At 44.0% G+C, this 16881-nt stretch overlaps 1 protein-coding gene across 2 annotated transcripts in view; it reads left to right on the top strand.

The window, feature by feature from the left end:
- Nucleotides 1-16881, top strand: part of Cers6 (ceramide synthase 6) — a 245150-nt gene that overhangs the window by 171779 nt on the left and 56490 nt on the right. For both annotated transcript variants that reach the window (XM_021635584.2, XM_021635583.2), the window contains exons 5-6: nucleotides 10355-10405; nucleotides 13834-13926. In XM_021635584.2, coding sequence (XP_021491259.1) covers nucleotides 10355-10405; nucleotides 13834-13926 — 144 coding nt within the window. The remainder of the gene's footprint in view (nucleotides 1-10354; nucleotides 10406-13833; nucleotides 13927-16881) is intronic.

Genomic DNA, 16881 nt, shown 5'->3' with positions numbered 1-16881 from the left:
TCCTCGGCCCACATGATGGTCGTACAGCTGGAATAAACAGTTCCATGCATCCTTGAGGGTATCCCACGTAAGATTCCAGCTGCTCCTCCCCTCCTCCACTCTACTCCCTCCAGAGCCTTGAAGATCAGGTAGACTCAGGAAGGTGCAAGCTATAAAGATGGAGACATCAACACCGCAGCTCACAGCCACCAGAGGAAAGCAGGGTGGGCACATCACAGGTATTCTGACTCGGGAATGCTACTGGCTGCCTGTGAGGATGAACTTCAGGGACTTTCCATTGGGATCCAGATGCTGCTACCTGCAGCAGTAATCAGCTCATTTCTGCAAACCATTTCACATTTCCTGCCTCATCTATCTTACTTTTTCCTCCACAACCTCTATCCAGTTCTTCATCCCAGCATCTGTGCTTAAAGCAGGCCAAACTTGGAACATCTTAACCTCATATTATTGCTAATTATGTTTATTTCAGTCCTTTGTCGTTAAAAAGAAAAAGAACTATAGTAGATATTTAGGTACCAAAAGCCTTTACAAACTGGCCCTCAGTTTTGTGGGTTTTTATGTATAATAAATATGGTCAAGGACTTGCACATTTTAAAGGCTCTTGATATATGTTTGCAGAGTACTCATTTCTCCTTGCACTGATGACCCTTGTTAAGTATGTGCCAGGTACTTTCTGTCCAGTTTTGTTCTGTAATTTTTAATATTAAAGTATGAACATGTTTTATTTAAATGTTGCATGTTTGTATCTTTGATCCACTTTTTTTTAATGTATGTTTGGTTATCTCAGTCAATTGGTGAACCCTTTACACTTTGGAGCTATCGGTCCTTTGTTACATGTTATAAGTTGTTCTAAAATATGTTCCAACTAATTTGTGATTCTTAATAGTCATTCTGTCAGCTTTGTTCCCAAATTTTTTATTCCCTGTACATCTGCTGCCTTTGTATTGATATCTTCATCATTTTCTGCTCTCTCTAGATGAGCAGTTCTCAACCTGTGGGTTGCGACCCCTTTGGGAATCAAATGATCCTTTCACAGGGGTCCCCTAAGACCATCTGAATATCAGAAATATATATTACAGTTCATAACAGTAGCAAAAGTACAGTTAATAATTTGATGGTTGGAGTCACCACATGAGGAACTGTATTATAAGGTGACAGCATTAGGAAGATTGAGAATTCGGTCTGGATCTTTCACAGTCTTTCTCCTTTGTCTGATCTCTTTATCCTTGCTTCTTCCTCTCAACGTGGAACTGATTAGTGCATCTGGGTTTTTACTGAGGGTTATTACACCTCAGCACCCTGAGGTGACCTGACCTGACAATTTATGAGGACCACAGCCAGCATGCCCTATGACTTTTAGGGGTGTTGAAACCCTTCATTTGAACAGAGGTGGATAAGGTGAGGTCCAGTGGCTGAAAGGAACGCCGCTCACGCTCCCTCGTCTTTGTTTCCCTGATGAAATTTTCATAGAGGCCCCGTGGCCTCAGGGCCAAGGCCCATGTAGGAATCTTCTATTTATGTGTGCTTTAATAGCTTAAGTTTACTTTCAAAATTGATTGCAAAATGTGCTGAAGGCACATGCAAGACCAGACATAGAGCAGCATCCCTTTTAAAGCCTGATCAATATGAAAGGCATATGCTATCACAGGGTCAAGTCCAAATTACATCTTCCCATCACAAGAACTCTCACAGCTAGTACAGATGCCATAATGCTCCAGGGAGAAGCTAGCACTTTGCTTTGTAGATTTATACTCATGCATCTCCAGGCCCAGGAAAGAAAAAAAAGGATGCTTCCTACAAGCTGCTGAGTGTCCCAGGCTACTCTCTACTAACAAACATAATCTTTAGAAAGAAAGCAATTAAATACAGTTTATTTGCATCTTCATTTTTTTTTAAATCACAAAACATGGGCATGGGCTGGAGAAATAGCTCAGTGGTTAAAAACACAGGCTGTTCTTCCAGAGGTCCTGAGTTCAATTCCCAGCCTGGTATCTCACAAACATCTGTAATGGAATCTGATTCTCTCTGGTGTGCACGAAAACAGAGCACTCATACATAAAGTGAATAAGTAAATCTTTAAATGTAGTTTAAAAAAATCACAAAACATGAAATATTGTCATTCTGTTTTAAATTATAATAAGCTCTAGATTGTTATCGTGAATTGATGATTTATAATAAAATATACAACTGAGTATTTATGAAGATTTTCGATGTTTATATAATATAGATATTAAGCTTTATTATGTCAACTTCCCAAAGCCAAGGTGAATTCTCATGTGTTGGGGAAACATACTAAGCTTTCACAGAAAGAAAAACACAGTATGGTTCCTTCCCTCAGATTAAATTTGAAAGGAAAAAATATCATGTGGTACTTACAGATTGAACTCAGCATGAACAAAGAAAGATTTTGCAGTGTAAGTTCACTGCCAGTGTGGAGCCTCACGTCTTACGTCTGTTTTTGACAAGAGAATCCTGGCTACAACCAAAGCTATAAGATTGCGATGTGGCCTCGTCGGGCTGTCCCCAGGGTAGGGTCGGCAAAAGTAGTTGTGTACAAAGGACTTGTAATACATATATAGCATTACTAACACCTATTAACTTACTCGTAATAATCCAAAGAGCCATACATTTATCACCCAAGCTATGCAGAAAGCAGTATATTTTTAGGTTGCCTTTAATTGGTCATATGAAAGCCGAAGGGAGTTTTGTTTTGTTTTGTTTTGTTTTGTTTTGTTTTGTTTTGTTTTGTTTTGTTTAAGACAGGGTCTCAGCTCTGTAGCTCTGGCTGTCCTGGGACTCACTGTGTAGATCAGGCTAGCTGAGGACGCCAAGAGATTGCCCTGCCTCTGCCTCTGCCTCTGAAGTTCTGGAATCAAAGGTGTATGCCTGGACAGAAGGGAGTTTTGATAGAAACAGGAAACTGAAATTTTGCCTCTAACTTTGGGTACAGACCACATACCCTTCACATCTTTGAGAAAGCAACAGAAAAAGTACTTCATATAATTCATGTTCTCTTGTTAAATCAAAATAATTATTTTGAAGGAAGCTACTATTCCCTGAGCTTCAAGTACTCACTACTTTTTTAAAAGTATGTATATATGTGTGTATGTGTGTATGTATGTTTATGTGTATGTGTGTTTGTATGTATGCATGTTTGTACATTTATATGTACGTGTATGTGTGTTTGTTTATACTTTTATTTAATCATTAAACCCTTGCCTAGTTAAATTGCATATTCTTTTCTCCGGTTGTTTAACATCTTTTCTCTCTTCAGCCTAAACTGACATAATTATTTCAGATGGTAAAGTGATCAGACATCGTCTACTTTTACATTATATTCATGATGGGGTCTCCGTCATACAGATGACAAAAAGAAACCTGATAATGCTCTTTAAATAACAAGCAAAAGAATAAATATCACTCATGTCGTTCCATATGGGCTCTATGCAAATGAAGGCTTCAGGGTGAGCCCGTGATGCCCCAGGGGCTTCTTGCTGCTGGGGTTGGGTTTGTTGGAGGTGGAAGGAGCTGCAGATGCCTCCCTGGGGACTCTGTATTATTGATGCTTGCTGTTGAGTTGGTGTCTGTGAGCAGATGTACATAATGTAATGAAAAACCCCATTGTACTCTGTGGTTTAGGTCGAGGTGTTAAAGGCAATTTTTCATCCACTATAATGCGACCTTAGTCTTAATAAGGTGCGTTATAGGTCAGCTTAAAATGAAATCCGCTGGTTTGTAATTTAGTAGCTGGTCAACAGCGTTTGGAAAGTGTGGTCTTGTAACGCTGCGTTAGCTCCAACCGGCTGGCTGAAACGTGTTCCTCCCTGTCCTGGAGGCAACAAGCTCCTAACGAATGTGTGGCGGGCAGTACCTTCTGGCGAGGGAACTGGGCCCACACCAGACAGTGTGCAGATGGCTGTCTTCGACTAAATTCTCCACAGGCTCTCCCTTCTGAGCATGTGTGTGGAGAGGAAGGAAAATATAGAGAGGAGCTCTCTCAAATATAAATATGCCGGATGTGAAAATGTCAGCATATCAATTCAGGGTGAAAACACAAGCCACTCAGTAGTACAGTTTTTTTTTAAGAAGTGTTCATTCATTATCTGTTGACCAACACAAATATGGAGACAGGAAACCCAAGCGTCTCACTGGTGACAGATAACATGGAGCCCTCAGTATAAAAGGCCTGAGGGTTTTCCGTAGATTAAACTGGATTTGAAAGACATTTTCAGTGTAACAGCGCTCCGTGTTAAGTAATAGTCACACACACGAAAATGTGGAATAAGTTCCAAATGTCTGTCCAGTGTGTGTGTGTTTAATTGCCCATTCCCTGTATACCCAGAATACCTAGGGGGAGGACAGTGCAAACATGGTTGACTTGTGCTCGCAACTCACGGCAATCTGCTGCCCAGCTCCCCATTCACGGCTGCCCCCTCCAAAGCGGGCTCTGGAATGACATTACCTTGGTGCATGTATTAAAACGGGGACTATACTGTGCATGTGTATGTGTACCACAGTAGCTCCGATACGAGAGGTATGATGGGAATTCATCCTGCACAGATAGTCCAAAAGTAAGCAACCAGGAACTGGTAGGGGGCCCCTGACAGCAGCCTCAGTAGGACACCGGTCTCAAAGCCGAAGGTGCCACTCAGGTTTCATTATCTCCCTCCAGTGGGCGTGAAGGAGCGTGACAGACTTATTCCCAGTCACTGTTAGGAGCAGCATCCCAACGCGATTCACAGAAGTTCTGCCCACGGCCCTTCTGCTGGAGGTTAGATATTTTAGGAGAGGTTGGGTGACAGTTACTGCCTCCAGCAACCGTCTCTTAGCACAGATTCGCCGCCGCAAATGCTTATTAGAACTAATCCAGTTCATCCACGCTGAACTGTGAACTGACAGAGAGTTGTTTAGGTCTTATCCCATCTTACCCCTAAACAGGGGCCGTGACCTGAGGAAAAAAAAAAACACTTGGGAGCCTCAGAAATGCAGAATCCCCTCCCGCCGCCTCTCAGCCAGATGTAGTGAATCACAATCTGTATTTTGGCAGTTTGAGAAGCTTATGCGTCCTTTGTAAATCTCTTAAGGCTGCCACCACCTGCTAGCCTCATTGCTTTGATTACCAAGAAGTTGTATGTGGATTAAATGAGATAGTGTGTATAAGTTACCCTGAGTCTGTACGGCCCTCCATGACGCTAGTCATGGGCACGGGTGTGAAGCAAGAATAGGCTGCTCTTGAGCTTCCTCAAGGACAACAAAAACTGAGACTTACTGAACTTGTTCTCTGGAAACCTCATACATGAATATAGTGTATTTTGACCGTGTTCTTCCTTCACTACCTTCCCCAAACTTCCCCTTTGTCTTCCGCCCAGTGTTACCCTAACTTCATGTCCTTTGGAAAATGAGTTTATTGGTAGCTTCTTATGTGAGTATTGTATTTCACTCATTTTACCTCCTTCCCGTTCCCGACTCCCCCCATGCCCTCCCTCATGCTCGTGGCCCTTTATTCTTTAATTATTGTTGGTACAGACATATATATGCTTATTTGTTTATGATCACCATCTGCTGAGGCCCCTTGTAAGTGTGTATGTGTGTGTATGTTTAGAGTTATGTCCTACGTATGTGTTTAGAGAGTGGCACTTGTCCCTGCAGAAGACCAGACCTCCCTCTCCCAGTAACCATTAATTGCTTGTAGCTCTTTATCTCCGTGTGGGCTCTCTAATTTCTCCCATCCACACTGAGGTGTCGACTGCTGTTGTCACTCTACAGGTCTTGTTTAGGCAACCACGCCGTTGAGATTTCATGTCTGCAGCCTCCCGGTCCTCGACCTCTTACGGGCCTTCTGTGCCCTCTTCTGTGGTATTCCCTGAACTTGGGTGTAGGGGTTGTGTTGTAAACGTATCATTTGGGGCTGAGCACCCCAGGATTCACTGATCTCTGCATTTTGACCTGTTGTGGGTTTCCGCCACGATCTCTGATGCACAATCAAGCTTCTCTGATGAAGGATTAGAGGTACTAATCTGTGGATCTAAGCATGCTTTTAGAAAGGATACTCATTGAGGAAAGTGACCGTGTTAGGTTCTCTAGGGTCCAGGGCCTCATCAGCCCTGGGTAGTGGGCTGAGTTTTTAAGACTAGGTCCGAGTTCCTTACTACTGAGTGGGCCTTAATATCAATTATGATGGCTCTTGGCTACCTCCAGGGTGTTAAGTTCCACATTACACTTTTCAGGATATATTGCCATTCTAGTCACTGTTGTGGTTGGGAGAGGTTTTGACCAGGCTTACAGTGCCAGACATGAATTCCCTCCTGTGGATCAGGCCTCAAGCCCAACCTGTTGTTGGTTGCCCCCACGGTTGAACCACATTGCAGCACTAGACATATCTTGTCTGGTGGGTTGTTATTGTAGCTTATAGGCGTCACAGCTGGGTAAAAAATATTGATGCCTTTTCTCCCCAAGAAGCCCACAAAGCGCCTTTGAGCGTGAAGAGAGCTACCCGGTAGGGAGAGAGCTTTCTTCTCAGTCCGTTTCTCTGTATGTTGCCACCAAGGTGAGTGGCATCTTCAGCACCAGGGGCTTCTCATCCAATTCCGGTGGGCAACCAGGAGCAATGGTAAGAGACTGGATCGTTCAGTGGGTTTCTGGAGGCTGCCTGAACAACTCATAAGGAAGCAGCACCACAAACCTGGTACTAGAGTTTTGTTTAATAAACCATGGCTTCTGGGAACAGGGTATCAATGGAGAAATTGATTATAGCAATTGATAAAAAGTTCCATGGGATAAATTTAATTAGAACAGTTATGCGGGGCCTGGAGAAATGGCTTAGTGGTTAAGACTGCTTGCCTGGTCTCGAAGAGGCCCTCGTGCAGTTCTTTCCACCCATTTGTCTGTGACTCCAGTTTCAAAGGATCTGATGCCCTCTTCTGGCCTCCATAGACAATGCATGCAGATGGTGCACACGCAGACGCACAACACATACATATAAAATAAATAAGTTTTTTTTAAGTTATCTTTAAAATGTCTTATTACAAACTGCAGAATCATAAGCCTGTATCTAGCCATAGGCTGAATATCCATTCTCCAAAAATTATCCCAGAATTATTCCAAATCTCATCTGTTTTTGAGTTTTGTAATGTTTGTATAGTTGTTAAATTTTTGGGCTTTGGGTTCTGGAGCACTTCTGGTTTGAATTTGAAGATAACAGATGCTGAGCCCATGCAACAAGAGAATCACCTCTTGCTGTGAAGTTCTGTTTTGTTTTGCCTTTTAATCTGTAAATTGGGAAAGACATCTGACTTCTCTGTCTCACTGTGTTTGGGGGCATAAATTGAGATCTAGGGGAAAGAACTGCACATATAGAAGTGTGATGGTCATATCTCAAATTGTGCTGCTTATGAAAGAACCTACTGCTAAATTGTTAGGTACGCAGCTGGCCAGCTGAGCTGGGGTCCTGGTGGCTCTGTCCTTTCTACAGCGTCCAGTCCTTCTCCCTTGCTTTGGATGTCAGAAAATGGCTGTGAGATAGACACATACCCTCTGCAGAGGGCAGCCAGGTGGCAGGACCACAGAAGATGGGGGTCTGGACACTGCAGCCGGTGCTTCCAGAGGGACCCTTCAGTTTTAGAACAAACTGAGAGAGGAAGAGAATCCGTGAGTGCTGGATTTTTCTGGGTCTGCTGTCCTGCCTGTGACAGGAAAAGATGAGCACAGTGGAAGAGATCCCTGCCGCAGTGTATCTGAGGGGCAGATACACTGGGCCTTGGGAGCTTGTGATTAATATATCCAGGAAGCTCTTCCAGGCTTGTTCTAGGCCTCACGGTTACTTGCGTGTACATTCAGGACTTGCTGACCTGTCTGAGTCAGCACTGTGGCTAAGGCTGAGGAAAACGTGCATAAGACATCATTTTCCCTCAGGGATTTTCAGTTAATTGTGGAGATAACTTTATCAGAGATAAAAGTAGTAAATGACATTGTACTGGACATTAAAAAAAAAGATTTTATGCTATGCCCACACTTTCAAAACATGCTTATATGTGTATATTTAAAAATAAATCTGTTATTTATGTCTGTATCACATGGGGGGAGGAGCCCAGAAACATTATAATTAAAAATTGCTGTAGAGAACTTAAGTTGTTTTTATTTTCATCCTTTTCTGTGTTTTGTGAATCTTCTTCCGTGAACATGCATTGTCTGTATGGTATAAGAATGTAGTAACTTGCTAAGATTTTTAATCTGCTGTAGTATTTTTATATCTCATTTGATCTTCATTTTTGCCTGTCTTAGTTCATTTTCTGTTGTTGTGAGGAGTCACCAAGGCCACATATAAAAGGAAGCATTTAACCGGGGGGTGAGTCCATGACCATCATAGAGGGAAGTGTGGTGGCAGCCCATCATGGTGCTGGAGCAGTAGCTAATTGTTCACCTTGTGGACCACAGGCTGGAGGCAGAGGGTTGTGGAGGGAAGGACTGAAAGAGACTGGGCCTGGTGTAAACTTCTGAAACCTCAAAGCTCCAGTCACACCTGCCTCCTTATCCTTTCCAAAACAGTTTCACCAAAGGGGTAGCAAGCCTTCAAATATGCACACTAATAGGAGCCATTCTCATTCAAACCACCACACACCCCCTAGTTAGTTAGTAAATACCAGTGGTATAAGTAAGAGAAGAGAAGGAAATAGACACAGCTCAGACCCCCAGAAAAGCCAGGACAGCAAGACCACACAACATGGATATGGCTGGGCCAGCAGCAAATGAAAACCATAGAAACAGAGCAAAACTCTCTAAAGAAAGATAGACGGTGCTTAAATGAATGGGAAATGCAGAGACTTGCAGATGTGAGGGAGGATGGCCCCTCAGCGTTGTTGGTACAGGACACACCCAGACACCAAATTCTCAGCACAGAGGAGATTTATAATACTGGAAGAGCAAGTGTGTGCTGGGGGAGGTGGGGTTGTGTGCAAAGGCAGACAGCAGCAAGTATTTTTTCGTAAGAGTGAGTTTTTAAGGAGAAAAAGTGGGAAGTCTTTGCTGGGGTGAGTTGGAAAATCTTGATTGGACATATTAAGCCAAATAATGAATTTTGATTGTTAAACCTTTTTTTTCCTTTCCTTCTTTTTTTTTTTTTTTTTTTTTTTTTTTTTTTCTCCAGAATGAGTCAGTGGCCAAATAAGGGAATGGACCTTGGAGGTTAGCTTTAGGAATGAAATCTAATGGTTTATGGTAAGGGGGGAGGGGAGGGTGAAAGGGAAAGCCTTGTTGGCTCCATGTTTGTCATACTCGGGCCTGTGTTTGCCATGCCTGGGCCTGTTAGAGAGCTCTTCAACAGGGCTTTCTAAAACATCGACATTTGAAATGTTACTGCATGAGGTTGCTCTTTCAGTTTTATCCGACTCAGACAGGACGTCGCAACTGCATTTCAGCAGGGGACCACACAGTCCCTGTTTGATTGCAGGTTAGGCAATACTGATTTACGGTTTTCCACACACAAGGACTGCATTTACTTACTGAAAAAAAAAAAAAAAAAGACAAATATCAGCAGCCGTTGTAAGGATTAAATGAGTTGATATGTATATATGTATCACTACAATGTGTTAGACATAGAACGGGCTAACAGATATTAGCTGCCAGAAACTAATCATCTTCATCCCTGTGGCCTAGAAGTGATGGTCAGGGAGAGGAATCATAAGAACAGTACAGGCATATGACGTCTATAGAGATGTGTACTACAGAGTCGATGGCTAGTGATGGATGAGGGAAGTGAAACAACCACAATGACATTAACAAAAAAAAATGTGAGAATGTTCATTGCGATGTTTTTGGATGGTTCAGCTCTCTGTCTCAAGTCAAATCAATCCCTCTCTGGTTAATACAGGTTTTGGTTCTGTGAATACTTAGGTTTTTTTTTTTTTAATTATATGTTTTTATAAGGCAAATAGTTGCCATCAAATGAAGAATATTTGTCCAAGAAACTTGGACCAAATGAGAGATGGAAGTTGGGAGATGGAAGGTACCGCAGGGATTCCTCTGAAACATCCTGCGAAAGTGAAGTATGTCAGAGAACCCTGGTTAAGGCGTAAGGAAAACGGCTTTGTAAATATTGAGGCCTAGGTGTTCCGGGGTCAATTTTACCAACTGTTAGCGATGTTTCTCCGGAGGTAAGGTGGGTGGTCTGCATTTGGTCCAGGAGGCACAGCTGTGAAGGTTGGCACATTGCAGGAGTACAGCTGAGTGTCAAGCAGAATATCTGAAATCGCCAGGTTTAGGAGAGATCTCCGTCCCAGAGAGAACGTACAGTGTGATGGCTGTTGTTTTAACAGTCTTCTAAAGCATGTAAAGTTTATTTCTTTCTTATTTTTTCCAGACCCCTTGGTTGTGGAATACAAGACACTGCTGGTATAACTACCCTTACCAGGTAAGGAGGTCTCGCTCCTGAGGTCTAACTTCTGACTTCTGGGATTTACAGACACAGGGGATCTTCCTTAGGTCGACTTCCTGGTGTCGGGCAGGCTGCAGCAGGTTGAGTAGCCACGTACATTTTGGCATTGCACCTGCTCATTAAGGTCAACCATGACCTAGTGAAGACAGGAAGGGCTTTGTATGTTCTTGATGAAGCGCATAATCGAAGTCCAGTTGCCTTAGCAGATGGAATAAACCTAGAAGGTTGTTGTTTTGTTTTGTTTGTTTGTTTGTTTGTTTTTTCTGGAGAACAGGAGGCAGTCACTCTAATGGGTGGCCCGTCCCTGTTTCTCTGCACAGAGGAAAGTCTAAAAGCCTGCTGGCAGTGCAGGCTTGCCTCCACCGCGAACGTGAATGTTCAAGCGTGGTGCCAGAGCTGGCCTGCTGAGTTCTGTTGACGTTGTAGCTTAGAAGTGGCCTCTGAAGACGTAAATCAAGAACCAGTTCTCCAAATGCAGAGAAGGGCACTAATGCATTACACATGGCTGACTTGTTTCTGTAACTAAAAAGGGAGACACCCTCCTTGGGGGTTGAAATTAAATCACAGCCCCGAAAAGGAGCGTTTCCCATCTCTGCCCTCTGCTGTTGTTTTGCATCTCTTCAAGAATTCATTAATATTAGCATAAGGCGACCTTGCCCTCCCTAAATCAATTGCTCTTGGAATATCTACAGTGAGACTGGGAGTTTTCTAGCTCGTCGGGATATGTCCTGTAGGGAAACAAAAGGAACCAGGTGTTGCAACGAGCACCTTCAGTTGTTAGCTCGGGATTGCATTTTAGAGGCAGTTGAACTTTAACCCCACGTAAGCAGGACGTTCATACCTCCTCTGTTATTAAAATTAATAACAGAATTAAAATGGAATTCCAGTTTTCATTTGAATCCCTTGCTTTATTTAGCCCAGAAAAGAATCTACATAAGCAGCCTGGCATAGTCAGGGAAAGCTGAGAGTTCCCGAGATAACTGTGAGAGACTGAGGCAAGGCAGAAGGAAGCCAGTCACACCTTAGACGGTTGTCTCAGGCCCAGCTGCACTTTACTCTCCACCCGTGTCTACATTTCTACTCACAAAAGGTCATTAAAGGCTTCTGGAGACTTTACCTGGGATGTTGGAATGGCAGCTGCTACCATGCCCCACCTTTGAAAGGTAAATTCTGCAACATGAAAGGCATTGAGACAAATGATGCACCTAGCACAGTACTGAGGAAATCGGCCCAGTGCTCCCCAAATCGAAGATGGAGTCATGCTCTCTATGGCAACAGCGTTTATCCTTGACGAGTGCCATATGCTAATAAAAATGAATGGCTTTCTCTGTGTGGGGGGCACAGGAAAATTAAATAGCACCTATGCAAGTATAACGCTTTACATAAGTCATGTTACATAAATACATAGAGCAGATTACAGTCCAGAATCTATCTCAAGCCGTCACTGCACTTTTAAAGATTGAACATGCTCATGAAATATTTATTATGTCTTTAACACATATATTACATAAGTAACTGGAAAGATTTTTAGGTGAAAAGTGGTGGTCTACTTCAATTTTAAACACGCATTTCCTCTTTTTTATTTTTTATGAGAGTGCCCATTTGTTACACATGAAATAGTTCCATATGGGTATGTATTTTAAGGATTAAAGCAAGACCAGGTTCTATGCAATGGACCCTTGTACAGCTCATTACAAAGAGCATACACTAGACAGGAGAAGTCTAAGGCAGGGGTCAGGGCCTCACTCACTCTGCGACCTGGACACAACCTCTTAACCTGAGTTAATTGATAGCAATTTTCTGTCAGCTGTGTGATCTAGATGAGGACGGAGAGTGGTAATTTCACAGATTTCAGGGTGCTCAGAGTGAGCCAGGGTGAGGCTCCAGAGTGTATTTTGCCAACTGGGGAGCGGCTGCTGAGTGCCAATGACTGGGAAGCTCTGGCGTGGACTCTGCCCTTCCAGAGGTGATCTGACTTGTCCTCTGACCCCTCTGAGGCATTTCCCCAGATGGTGGTGCCAAGAGTCAGAGAATCTCATCAACACCAAAACCTGGCCTTGGCTCAGGGGCTCCAGCCAGGGCCGGTTTTTCCAGACTGCATTGCCCGAATACCCTCACCCTTCCTTGCTAATGCCCTTCCATCTTAAAGAGGCATGTCAGCAGGGAATAGATCTCATTCAAGGTGCCCCCAAGCACTGATGCCTCCTTGGTCTCACAGAATTCCACAAGAGGACACCGTGAGGGTTCTATTCATGAGAACTCCCCCTCTTGTGATTGACTCCTGCCCAACACCCCTCCAGCCTGCAAATTCCATCACATTGGATACCAGGCTTCAACACAGGGGCACCAGCTCTCAACCTATAATAATTTTCCTTGTCACTTGGAGTTCAGAACTGCCCATCTACTATCTTATCCTATCATTCAGCTCATCAGAAATATGAGAGACACAGTTTCCTGTGTACCGAGTAAAGGCCATCTTGTGATAGCTGTCCATTACGCCATGATTGGTGCATGGTTCATATAACATTGATTTCCTTTACAATACAGAGTGTTGCCTTCTGGACAGTGTTATGTAGGTGTATGAAGGGTTTCAGAGGTTATTTTTTTAAATTCTTTCCAGTAAGCCAAGACACTTCATTTTAGCTCAATAAAAACAGTTAAAAGTAGCTCAACAAACTGTTGTTGAAAACACTTTCATTTTGTGTGTGTGTGTGTGTGTGTGTGTGTGTGTGTGTGTGTGTGTCTAAGAATACACTTCGATGACTTTACTTCCCTCTAAGCCTCTCGGGCATTCAGAACAGGCATTGTCTCCCCTCCCCCCCCCCCCCATCTTTTTATAAGAAAGTGACTTTACCATAAGCCATGGAGCTGGACCTTCATCTCAGACTTCCTGGCTGCCTGCCTAGTCAAGTATGTTCACAGCCCTCCTGTTCCTTCGATCTTTAAATAAATATCTTTGAACCATTTTTTTTTTGACATTGCGGTATATTGAGCATTTCCTAAAAACACGGCTTCCTGATTAATGTAGAAATGGGAGCAATGATTCGGTGACCGTTACAGAATGCGTTCCTGCCCCCCCCCCCCACACACACACACCTTGCTCTCTGCTTTGGACTCTCACAGCAGCCGTCCTGTGTGTGTACTGGGACCTGTGCTGAGCTGCTGTGTGTGGGAGAACCACACATGCTCCTGTTACACGCAGTGATGAATTGGATCCCAAACTGCCCCACTGGTTAATGCTTCCTGGGTCTGAGGTGACAGGAAATTAGTGTTAGCAAGCTGTGGTCTGTCGGCGGACCCAAGAGTGTCATAGTCTGCTAAGAAAACGGTGGAACTGCATGTGTTCAGCGCGAGACTGGGCTTCCTGGTAACTGTTAATCTCCCCTTTTCTCTTTTACCCTCAGCCACTTACCGCTGATCTTCACTATTATTACATCCTGGAGCTATCGTTTTACTGGTCTTTAATGGTTTCCCAGTTCACAGATATCAAGAGGAAGGTAAGAGCTGTGCTGTCAGATGGGCTGCATTTAAGGTGCCTGCCATATGGGCGAAGAGTCCTGGGGGCACCCCTGAGCTCTGGGGCCTACGCCAGCACCCGGTGCTGCACTGCTGCAGGCATTCTGTCTGTCCGTGCTGTCTTTTATTCTCTCCCCATCACCTCTGCGGTGTCGCCCCCAAACCCAATGTTCTTTTATCAACCATGCAAAAATACGGCAGGAGAGAGCCAGGCACTTCTGTAAGGTGGGGAGTGGGAAAAAAAAAATCACAAGTTTAAGGTGAGGGTGAGACTTGAGGCCGGCATGAATATGTGTACATGCTCCTGTCCATGTTCGGTGTCATACGTGTGTATAGAAATGTCACGAAGTCCTTATTCCTCCAAATTAAATAAGAAGAAAAATTTTATGTATAGCTTCGAAGAGAGAATGACCTCTCAGTATTTCCGTGTGCAGAATGAGTTCTCCAACTAAAGGAGTATCTGTGCAGTGGTTCTCAACCATCCTGGTGCTGTGAGCCTTCAGTACAGTGCCCCATGTTGTGGTGACCCTGACCGTAAAATCATTGTTGTTGCGGCTTCATGACTGTAATTTTGCCCTTGTTATGAATCATAATGTAAATATTTTTGGAGAGAGGGGGTTGCCAAAGGGATCTTGACCCACAGGCTGAGAACCACTTATCCAGTTTCAAACTGTAACACAGAAACTGCTTTCCTAAATGAATTGCGCCCGTGCTGGGCACGATTCTATGCTGCTCACTGCTTGCTTTCACTGTGATGCCATCTTCTCACTATACTTCATCAGCCCCTCAAAGTGGTCTTGCCAGCATCCATCCAAATGGAAAGGAGAAAGATATGTTACTGCAATTTAAACAACTAACTTCTAAATTTAATTACTTTGTGTGTGTGTGTGTGTGTGTGTGTGTGTGTGCACGCGCGCGCGCGCGCACATGGGTCCGGGTCCATGTTCCCTCAAGAGTGGGACTCTTTCTCTTTCCACTTCCAGCGTCAGTCATGTGCCTGGATAGCAAAACTAAAACAACAACAAAACCCTGTCTTTCCTAACTTTTATCCACACGTGTCCTCTAAGCATCAAAAGTGTATGGTCCCATCAAGACCAGCTTAGGCAGAGTGGGTCACCCACACCCGTGCTCCCTTGCTCGATTTACCAAGCACTCTGGAAACATTTAAGGAATCTCCAGTGACGGTACGCCAACTGCATCTCCTCCGTCCTGTGAAGACTTCCTTGCCCTGGTAGTCGGCCCGTGTAGACTGGCCATCTTCTCCGAGCCAGGTTCCATATTAAGCTCACTTTGTATTTGCTTTTCCAGTAGCTCATTTGCCCTGGTCGTCACATAAGTCACACTTACACAGCACAGAGATGCAGAACATTCTTTCTCTCTTTTTCTGCCTGAGAAAATTAACGCCGGGGGAATCGGCGTAAATCTCTCAAGGTCGTGCAACGTGAGAATGAATTAGAGCCCGGGGTTGCCAAGTAAGCTCTTCAGACTCACTCTGAGGGCAGCACATCCGCAGCGCCTGCCTTGCCGAGCCCTGTCATGATGTGAGCTTCTTACAGCCTCTTGTAGTGTTCCCTGTTTGATTCGGTCTTCCCTTGCCTACTGAAACCTAGGAGTGCCACCTACAGTTAGATGGAGAGGGGGCAGCTGTCTTTTGCTTCTAAGAGCCTAGTCCTAGAAGACATTCCTATTCCAAAAGGTCGTGGAGCCCCGCTTGCTTAAGCTTTCTTACGGTGCGTATAACTTGTCTTTTCAGTGAGCAAGTGTATTCAGGCAATCTCTGTTGCTGTACAGCCAAATAGGCATTGTCTCAACCATTTTGGTAGGCAGATTTCTTTAAAGCATTGAAGTAGATATATATATATTAGTGTATTTAAAACATCAGGTGATAAACGCAAAAATTATGCTTTGGCCATGAGCTCTGTGGAATTGAGCCTAGGCCTGTGTATTGTCAGTGTTTAGAACTTGATTTTATGGGCTTTTTTTTCAAAGCTATTAAAATGCTTTGGCACCTCTCTCTTTATTTGGTCAGAGTAGTTTTCCTGGCACAGCTGGTTTATTCTGGTTTCCACACAAAATGGGCATTTGGCCACCGCCAGACCTGTTTATTAGCTGGCACCAGTATTAATACGGAAACCGTTTCCTTTTGCTGCTGTCTACACTGTAGCTCCAGTCTGCCCCCTTCACCTCTCTCCCCGTCTTGCGTAGGTTTTCAGCAGCTCTGACATCATTCATTGCACTCCCCCCAGGAAGACCTGCTCTTCCAGCCATTGGTGATTCATGGTGTGGACTGGCTGCCAGACACACTGACCACCTTCCCTGTGGAGGTTTTAACCCGGCTGTCTGAAATCATCCTACTTTCCTCATCCTGGGATGGACCTGGTGAAGCCCTGTGGGCAGTGGAGGGTGAAAGCAGCTTTGGGAAGCTGGCTGTGATTAGCAAGACTCTGGCCCCCCCTGGTCATTTCAAACATAAGACAGGGACCTATAAATGCTAAATAAGAGTTTGTGCCTCAGCAGTTTATAAAGAATTTCTCTCCCTTACATACATGCCTTCTGTTGTTGTTATTGTTGTTTATCTTGAGACAAGGAAAGCTTTGTTATGTGACCCTCATTGGGCTCAGATTTCCTGCCTAGGCTGCCTCCTGGTGCTGAGACTACAGGCTAGAGCCATGGTGCTCAGATTTAGAAATCAATTCTTTTTCTTCTCCTCCTTCTCCTTCTTCTTCTTTTTCTTCTTCTCCTCCTCCTTCTCCTCTTTCTTCTCCTTCTTCTCCTCCTTCTCCTCCTTCTTCTTTTTCTTCTTCTTCTCCTTCTTCTCCTCCTTCTTCTCCTCCTCCTTCTTCTTCTTCTTTTTCTTCTTCTTCTCCTTCTCCTCCTCCTTCTTCTTCTCCTTCTCCTTCTTCTCCTTCTTTTCCTTCTTCTTTTTCTCCTTCTTC

This window comes from Meriones unguiculatus, chromosome 8 (genome assembly GCF_030254825.1).
Source record: "Meriones unguiculatus strain TT.TT164.6M chromosome 8, Bangor_MerUng_6.1, whole genome shotgun sequence".
NCBI lineage: Eukaryota > Metazoa > Chordata > Mammalia > Rodentia > Muridae > Meriones > Meriones unguiculatus.
The sequence above is the reverse complement of the archived record's forward strand: the minus strand, read 5'-3'. Positions and strand labels throughout refer to the sequence as shown.